Below are 9886 nucleotides of genomic sequence, written 5' to 3'. Positions count from 1 at the left end.
GAGGGACAAGCAGACTCCACACTGAGCGTGGAACCCCATGCAGGGCTCGATCCCACAACCCTGAGCTCATGACCTGAGCCAAAATCAAGAATTGGATGCCCAACTGACTAAGTCCCCAGGCGCCCCTGACGCTTCTCATTTCTAAGGTCTACATTATACTAAACTTTTGTATTTAAAGCCTTACAAATCTCTAGGTTTTTTAAGATTTTCCAAAACAGACTAAGAGGATTTAGTTTTGAGTAAATAATGCTTGTGCATCAAGTGAGTAGTTACAATTTTCACAAGTTGAAATGTATCTCTAGTCTTCTATTTATATACAAAATGCAGTACCAGGTAACACAAATCAGATGCCATCATCCTAGGCTTGGGGACATCTCCACTGCATAGAAAAGGTGGAAGAGCTACTTCTGTCTCTTGAATATTTGTGCTACCAGAATTATTCTGGAACAGTCTGCCTCTAGAGAGGCAAACACAAACAAGAGATTGAGCTCTAAAGTCATGAAACGGAGGTTGAAATACTTCAACTCCCTAAGCCTATTCCATCTTCCATCCAGTGACGATAATCTCCACTTTGCAAAGTTGTTGTGAGACTCATCATTATTATAAACAAGATCTCCTTAGACATGAGTCTGTAGCTCTGTGTCTCTTGGATCTCAGCCTGTAAAGTGGAGATCCTGCTGTCTACCCCACAATGGTGTCTAGGTTTGAGCAAACACGTAAAAACAGTGTAAGGTGCATGTAATGTCCCGCACAGTGTTTTCAGCAGTTGAACCACATGGCTCAGGTGAATAGTGGGCACCAGATCCATGGCACCCCCGGAAGGTGCGAGGCTGGTTTTAGGTTTTAGATCCTCAGGCTTTTCCCAGTAGAATGGCCTGGATCTTCGAAGCGTTTCCAAAATCTCTTCTGTGTTTTCTCTCCGGTCAGTGAACCATAAAGCCCCTTCCTCTCAAGGAAATTCAGCTTTTAGGCTGGAAATGGGAGGGAGAGCCTAGCTCAACCATCTCCACAACCAGCTGGGAACTACCAATACCAGACACATAGTGTCCTCCAGAAGAAATAAGGATATTCCCTTTGTCAACCACAAATGAGAAATATAAAATATACGCTACTGATGAGTTCAACTTTCTGACTGTGGTATATTAAACCGATGAATCAAGAGAATTGATCATAGTTTATTTCCCATTTAAGCTACTTTTGTGACATGTTGCCATAGCCTGAATGACCTGGGAAGAACTAACTTGGAGATCCTAAGACCGCTGTGCTCAGCCACCCTAAGAGGAGTTCAAAGTTTTTTCCCTAACCCAAACCCATTGGGAAGTGGAGCGGGTCTCCACCCCTCCTAAAATTGGGGGCCCCTGGGAAGAAGGGTCTTAACTTTTTTCCAAGTTCAAAGAAACCTATGAAAAGTTCATAGTTCCAACAAAATAAATAGAATGGGGACAAATGAGAAAAACCACAAACAAACCTCTAAGGTTAACACATGTGCAAGTAGATGGGTGATTCTTAAGAAATTGGGCTACAATTAAATGTTGGTTTTTATTCCCTTTTTATTAAAGATTCAACCCCTTTGGACTCTTGATCATTCCCAATAAAATGAAGGACCAACTGAGATCCTACAGAATATTCAAGATGAAAGAATCATCTCCACCAAGTCCCTCATTGTACAGGTTGAGAATCGGACTCCTGGCTCTCTGGAGTTGGTCTGTTTCTCCATATGATTTGTCAGCTGGGATCTTTCTGGGACCTAACTGGCTTAACAGGTACCTCAGAGTTGGGACCGGGGTATATTCACTTTCCATCCTATTTGCAGCTTGATATCCTGCTTGCCCGTTTAGGACGACTGTGAACAATTGCAAAAATGGAAGGCATGCTAAGTATTCCCTATAACATGGAGCAGCTACACAGTCCACCTGGGAAAACGTGAAGACGCTTTCAAGGACCCGTGGAGCTCCTCAGCGAGTCCTACTGAGTGGAATCTTCCAGTAACTGGAGACAGCCAACAAAGCTGATGGCCTGATCCCAGTGATGTCTACTCCGGGCCATGCCCTTGAGCACATGGCAGCCTTGGGATGATTTATGATAAGGATATTGCACCAGACCACAACCCCGAGCCCCTGAAGAAAGAGGAAAGTCAGGATATCACTTTCAGTAGATGAATACTAAGAAGCTTAATATTATTGAAGCATTATTCAACAACAGAGGCCACCTTACAAAGGCCAATTTTAAAATATAAATGATAGTATTTGTCAAGGTTTATATATCAGTCTGAACTGAAAGCCAAGAGCAAATTATTTTTTACTTGCTCATGTCCTAGAAAATCTTCTTACCCTGACCAAGGACAAAAAAACTTGTTCCAAAGTTTTTGGATTTGATGTGGCTCATAATGCCTGCATATTTTCAAACCCTGTCATCAATAAATAAGCCGGAAAATACCATACCTGTGTATACTTGCTGATGCAATTTACTGGGTACACACAATGTGCCAGGCACTGGCTGGACATATTATTCCTGTATAATTCCTATATAATCTACATGACCCACATTCTAAATCATGTCTTTTAATATAACCAAATACATTCACTAAATATACCAGTATCATTTGTTAAAACGCTAAGATTTTTATTTATGTGATCGAAAGAGAGAGAGAGAGAGAGAGCATGAGCAGGGGTAGGGACAGAGGGAGAAGCAGACTCTCTTCTGAGCAGGGAGCCTAATGCAGGGCTTGATCCCAGGACCCTGAAATTATGACCTGAGCCAAAGGCAAACGCCTAACCAACTGAGCCACCCAGGTGCCCCAAAACTTTTCTAAGAGGCTGTTGACATTAGCAAGAAATAGTGCCAATGCTCTGAATGCATTTATATTTAGAAATCATTTTTACAGAAAACAAAAGTGACTTTTATTAGGAAGGAAAATGTCTTGTTTTAATACGAGATCACCATTCGATCACCATTCGTGAGAACGCACACTAAAAGAACAGTAACAAATTGGTCTCAGGAAGAAATAATACAATGACAGAAAACTTGCTACACCACATCTTCAAGGAGCCTGCAAACAGGCCCAGTGGAAACAAACCCACAGCTCCTGCCAGCCCCACACACAAGTATGTACAGGTCACACCCGCGAACATTTAGAAAACACGCCAGACGAGGAGGAGGATCACACTCACACGTGTCTATGCGTGCGTGATCTTTCTCCATTTTACTCAACTGAAAGAAATTCTTGATCTAAAATTACTTCATGCCTAGCTGTACACATAGGAAATATAAAGCAAAAGTTCACATTTTCCTGGGAGTTTTTCATCGGAAGTAGACGACATATTTTGGATTCTCTTAGGGTGAAACCCACATACAAACAGAAGTCACGGCATCATGCTTGCCATTGAAGTGCGACATCACCAAAACCTTTATATGGTGCCACATACACCATGGAAGAAAACTGTCCAGGAGGTGGTGATCAGTGCTTTCGAACTTGTCCAATACTTCTACCTGCGAGAGCTAAAGAGTACAATGTACTTAGATTTCTAAGTGATTGTTTTCTTCCCACGGGTAATGTGCTCTCTGACTGAAGAAAAGCCTTTGCAGACAGGCATGCTGCCTTCCGGCCACCTGCCAGGGTCCTGACACACAAGGTCGCTTCTACTGGACCCTGCAGTTCTCACTGCTCTTGGACTCGGGGACAGCTTCCGGGCTGGGGGCGAGCCGGCCTCGCTTGGCCCTCAGGCCCTCCCTGGGGCTGTCAGCTGGACTTCTCTCAGGAAGGTTACTGACCGAGAGGGATCTCGTGGTGGGTTCTCGGAATGGGGCGCTTGAATCCACTGGGCTTTGTTGAGCAACCTTGACCTGCAACGAAGCATCTTTGTTAGAAGCGTAAATCACATTCACATTTCTACAACATGAAAATAAAGTGCTTATGTCACCACATTTTAAGTTAAAATGTTTAACTTTAACTCAGCCCTCTGCAGGTACACAGCTTTACCATTTCTTTTTCCCTGAGAAAAGGCCCCACCTCACAGAAGCTAGGAGGATGTTGGACATGAACTCTGATGACTCCCCCTGTAAGCCTTCCTTGACACCTCTGATGGCCAAAGAAGACTCACTCCAAAGGCTAGTGTGATATTCTTAGATCAGAAGGTAAACTTTGAGGGCAAAGTCTATGTCCTCTTTACCGTTCTATCCCCAGTGCCCAGAATAGGCTTGACTAACTGGCAAATTTCAATATATGCCTGAGTGAGAATCAAAACCAGCTTTCATTCAGCTCAAGTGAGCCCTGCTGTCATTCAAATGAATATAATCCAAATGAGTAAGACTATCTTCATATGGTGGAAGGTTTATTTACAACATTTAAAATACCTAGAACCTGTTCCTCATATATAGTCATTTTAAACATTCTATTTATATATATTTTTTAAAGATTTTATGTATTTATTTGAATGAGAACGAGGGAGCACGAGCAGGCAGGAGGGACAGAGGGAGAAGCAGACTCCCACTGAGCGGGGGGCTCCACTCGAGACTCGATCCCAGGACCCCGGGATCATGACCTGAGCTGAAGGCAGACACTTAACCAACTGAGCCACCCAGGTGCCCCTCTACCCCTCTACTTATATTTGTTTTGTTTCCATACTGTATTTGGATTAAAGCAGAATAAATAATAAAGTCCCAAGAGAGTAAATCCACTTTCTGATACCCGGCCTTTTAAGAGAAAGAGGGACCTCAGAAGATGTGAGGCTTTCGGACTCCTGGGTGGCTCAGTCAATGAAGTGTTTACCTTCAGTTCAGATCATGATCCCAGAGTCCTAGGATCGAGTCCTGCATCGAGCTCCTTGCTCAGCGGGGAGCCTGCTTTTCCCTCTTCTCCTCACACTGCTTGTGCTCTCTCGGTCTGATAAAATCTTGGAAGGAAGGAAGGGAGAAAGGGAGGGAGGAAGGAAGGAAGGAAAGAAAATGTGGGACTTTAAGAAGCCGTCGAGGGCAAGGTAGCTGGTAGAGTCAAGTTTCTGAGGTTTACACAGTCATAACAGAAGATATGGGGTCAGGAAAGAGAGAGAGGAACAAGACCAATGAAGGATAGAAAAGCTTCATTTAGCCAAAGTTAAAGGCAAGAGTGGAGGACTCAAGCAGGAAGATCTTTAAAAGGTAAAGAAGAACAAGGAGGGGACCCCTGTTCGTCCCTACAGGGAGAAGGAGCTACGTGACGGAGAGCCACAGACTCCAGTGACCTCCTCCTGAAGCAGCAAGAAAAAAGAATGGAAACTATTTCCCATTTATATTCTTTCCATAGGAAGTAGGTGGTTTTAAAAGGCAGCTAAATACTTTTCATTACAGAAAACATAGTAAATCTGGCCAACAGATCAAATCCCTGGAAAGCTTGCCTCTAACTCGGATTGTGTGCAGGACACTTAAAAGGATCAGCCTCGAAGGATCAGGACTTAATGGAAAATTACCATCCATGGAAAGTTAAAGGAAAAAAACAGAGTTTCACTGATACTTTTTTAAGTAGAAAATGATACAAAAGACAGGCATTTCCCTTGAACCCATCAGATGTAGGAAAGTCAGATCTTCAGGTTCACCATTGAAAAGAGAGAGAGAGAGAGAGAGATCACTCGCATTGGGAAAAGAATATCTGAGCCATGAAACTCTTTCTTAATCCCAATTAAATAACCAAAGCCCACCCATTGGCTTCCCCTCTAGACTCAATTTCTCTGATCATGAACTGAGGAAATTATTATAGGCTGCGATCAGTTTAAACTGTGATTTTGATCCTCATGTTAGTCAATTGGCTTCAGACTTGTCCCTGTAGGTAGATGAGGTCCAATTCACTAAGTATTTAAGTAATTTCCTATTAAGTGTAGGGGTGTCTGAGTGGCTCAGTTGATTAAGCATCTGCCTCCAGCTCAGATCACGGTATCGGAGTCCCGACAGATCAAGCCCCGCGCCGGGTCCCTACCCTATCTTACAACTCCATCTGCAACCACAGCAGCCAGAGGACAAGCACGTGGAGGGCTCAGTAAAAATGAACCTCATTCACAGTAAGAAACACAAGTACCCACTAGACCACTGACCAACACTGCAGTGACGGCATCACCATCATCCTCTGTAATTTAGTGTCGGGTCCCCTGGCATGACCACCAACCTCAGGTTCAGACCAAGTCTACAGTCATGACTCACGTGTCCCCAACAAAAGAGAAGCTCCTGGGCTTATCCATCCCAGAGACATCCCGGAGACTGACCCTCACCTGCTTCGCATCTCCCCCACCTTGAACCCAACAGATGTCACTAAAGGTCCCGCTAAATGACCTAAGGGAATGTCTCTCTCAGACCTCAGCCAGGCACATCAGGCAAGGACTCAACATCCTATTTCTAAGCAACTGCCTTTGGAAAAGATGCCTCGGCTCTCTATCTTTCAACCTGAATGATGAAATTTGCTTAACTGATAAGGCAAGCATTTTATAAGGCGCCTCAGAAAATGCTGACTGACCAATAGGCTGGGTTTTGAAGAGTTTGCATCTAACCGGGAAGTCTCCCGGGGGCCCCCTGTCAAGAGGAACCAGGCCCCATTCCCTTGCACTAGCGCACAAGACTGCCTCGCGATTCCTCAGCGCTGGTGCCCAGGGCGGCCGGGTGCCGCCACACTGAACACGAACCTGCAGGAAACCATGGTTACTGCTGCACTCAGCGGGCTCCGCAGCATGTGGAAAGCAGGCCCCCTAGTGTGCAAAGCTCTTGTTCCTGGATAATAAGTCTGAACAGCACATGAAAACTGCCTTTCCAACGGGTCCTCGGAAAAGAGGGGAGAAAAATGACTCCTGGGGCAATTTCATGAGAGGATTTCCTAACATACTTTTAAACTTCTCCTATTGTAATCACGTGAGGACACCAGCAGCTCCAGAAAGTCAACAAATAGGCGGCCGGATGCCTGACACCGCATGAGAGACAAAGACACAGGGAAACTGGAATCGTAGTCAGGAGCTCCACAGTCCTCATAGTGCAGCTCGGAAGGAGAGCTCCTTTCTTTAGATGTCTAATGAAATATTTGCTTTTTGTAAAGTAAAGGAGTAAAAAAGATAGGGGAATAAACGAATTGGCAGCTGGGGGTCCAAGGGGTTAGAGGAATAAGTGTGAAACAAGCAATGAGCAATGCCTGTGGTCAAAAGAAAGATGACCTCTTCGATTCCTTCAATGTCCTGCTTAACCCGGGCTTACACACACTTTGATGTCTGATCTACAATTTCTCCTCACTGAGCATTTTCCATCCAACTCTAAGCGGCCTGCCGGATCAAGGAGACCACAGCTGCAGGATAATGTAATGTTTATCCCCAGGTCTGCTCACTATGTCCTCAGGACTAGCTTCCTTACAGTGAGTGGAGAAGGTCAGACTTTTAAGAGCTCCCAAGTCAGTGTCAAACCCTGGCCTGACAACCCTGTAATTTCCTGGATTTAGGATGGCAGATCCAGGTTCCTAGGAGTTACCTTCTGTGATCTGCTGCCACCAGCTGTTGGCTGGGAGGTCTCAGCCTGATTTTCTTTGTTGAGGCTCAGAGGGGATGACGCTAACTTCTGCGCAGCGAGGCGGGGGCTGGTCCGAGTGGGCATGGTGGTTCTCCGCAGGACATACGGGCTTGTCTTTCCTGTCGGGATATCAGCAAACCCTAAAGGCAAAAAATGCTGGCTGTCAACATGGCTAGGTCCGACTGAATCCACAGTGGAAACAACAGACATCAGGTGAAGTTCAAACGGATAGAAGAGTAACTCCAGAAACACTGCCAGCCCCAGTGGACAAGGGATTGACTTCACAGTTGCCAAATCAAACAAGTAGCTAGTGGTTTCTTACCACACACACAAGAAAACACAATGGAAAAGGGGAAAATAACATTAAACAGAAAATTTTTTTCCCGCTTCTTCTAATTCTAATCAGATGTCTTAACTCTTCATTTTTCTAAGATCTGGAGAACATACCAGCAAGACTCCCCATAAAATTTGGATTGGAGAGAAAAAGGGAGGATCAAATGGAGACGCAGAGAAAAAAAAAGTCAGCTCTTGTTTAAAATGAGAAAAGGTAAAATGGTAACAGCCCCTGCTACTCAGGTGGGAGGAGAGAGCCGACCCTACAAAAGAGGGATCTCACTGTCCGCTCACAAGGTCTCCCTCCACAGTGGGAGCAGACGTGACCGGAGGTGCGTAAGAGCAGAAAGTCAATCCCAGTGACGCTAACGGTCGGCATGTCACACACCCTCCAGAGCCACGCTGATGGCTAACTAAAGCAGCATTTGTTTTTGCCTTTAACCCTTTAATTATAAATAAAACGCAGTAATGAGAAAGAGATAGCTAACCGCTTTGGGGCCAGATTTCCTAAGGGCCAAAATTACTCAGAACAGTGCTCTTCAAATTATCTATGGCAAAGAATCAGAGCTGATTATTTCTTTGAGCTACAGGGGTGGGGGGGGGGGGGTGGTTTCCAACCAGCTATGGAATGATAATCTCTGTTCCATATAACACAACAAGAAAGAACCAAGAGAAAATTCAAAATGTGTTTTGCATGTTGTTACCAGGTCAAATTGCAATGAAAATGTCCCAACTCTTACTCTTGATTTTTTTTTTTTTTTTTTTTTTGGACAAAGACCAGTGACAAACCATTCCCAGACTGGCCAGGGTCCCTGGGCCACACTTGGAAGGATCGATCACTAGGTTTAAATTAAAAAAAACAAAAAGTGGTAAGTGTCTCGCATCCCCTAGCTCGCCTCCTACCTGGGTGAGACATAGATTAAAGGTGGAAAAGCTTAAAGAGTGTCCTCGATTTGGGGATTTTCAGCACAGAAACATCAAAGTCCGAAGAGATTTTGAATAGGCATTTCTGAAATCTACTAGCATGTTTTGTGTTGCAAACATGAGTAATTAGGTCCTAGTCCTTTTCTCATGCAGAAAGAAAAATATACCTTACCAGTTTAAAGGCGGACTATTGTTTCTGAAGGTCATTTAGTTCTGTTGCACAATGATCTAAAACATAAATGCTTCTTTTTCATATGTGGACTTCTACAGGGAATTTCAAAAGAACACACATAATTTTGCTTTTAAATTATACCTACCTTTCTTTACAACTTCTGGAAGTCCTTCTGGCTCAAACTCAGTGTCTCTGGTGTCCTCTGTGGGGTGAATACCACTTTTGACTGCTTTCCTACTCTTTTTAGAAAATGTCTCTGGGGTAGAAGGCGCTGTGCCTCCTCCATCTTCCCGAATCCCGGTGGACCTTTGTCTTTTGCCTGAAGTTTTATTTTGGCTGGATGACAACTTCTTTTCAGTAGCAGAAGGGGCTGGAGAGTCTTCTGAAACAACGGAATTTAGCAAAGGAGAATTCTGGACATTAAGTTTAGACCGTGAACTCAGACGAGCAACTTGTGTCTCCAACATCTCTTTGGCTTTCTCTAACTTCTCGTGGCTGATGAGCAGGGAACAGTACTTGTCCAGGTATTCATCGGCCTCCTTGTTTTTCTCTTCAAGAGTTTCTTTCAGTTCTTTGATCTCTGCCATTAATTCCTCTGCGTTAGAATCCACAGCAGTACCTGTCAAAAACAGCGACACACTGTAGACCACTTGACGTTTCTCTAACTATAGAATGATAAAGCAGATAACCTTAGATTTGATCTTAGATTTTCGCTTAAGAGAAGTGGGAAAGTATATGTATGTGTGTTCTTATAGATCAAACAACTCTTGTTTGGGAGGGATCATATCAAGTACGTATTCTAGTAGGTTAAATGACTTTCATTAAGACAGCTTAAATAAAGTCCATCAAAATCTCAAACTCGTATCCCAGCCACCGCATCAAAACTTCCTTGCAGTTCATAGGAGATCAGATGAGTTAATGGATCACATCCTCAATCTCCCCTGTCCA

At 44.1% G+C, this 9886-nt stretch overlaps 1 protein-coding gene across 4 annotated transcripts in view; it reads right to left on the bottom strand.

Annotated features, from left to right (window-relative positions):
* Positions 1–2875: 2875 nt before the first annotated feature.
* The window catches only part of CENPF (centromere protein F), a 67730-nt gene continuing 60719 nt past the window's right edge, over positions 2876–9886 (bottom strand). For all 4 annotated transcript variants that reach the window (XM_082701727.1, XM_082701730.1, XM_082701729.1 and 1 more), the window contains exons 18-20: positions 9084–9557; positions 7471–7649; positions 2876–3843 (exon numbers count right to left, since the gene is read on the bottom strand). In XM_082701727.1, the coding sequence (XP_082557853.1) occupies positions 3640–3843; positions 7471–7649; positions 9084–9557 (857 nt within the window). In that variant the 3' untranslated portion in view covers positions 2876–3639. The remainder of the gene's footprint in view (positions 3844–7470; positions 7650–9083; positions 9558–9886) is intronic.

This window comes from Mustela nivalis (assembly GCF_964662115.1).
Source record: "Mustela nivalis genome assembly, chromosome: 16".
In the NCBI taxonomy this organism is placed as follows: Eukaryota; Metazoa; Chordata; class Mammalia; order Carnivora; family Mustelidae; genus Mustela; species Mustela nivalis.
This window is presented reverse-complemented; position numbering and strand designations above follow the sequence as displayed.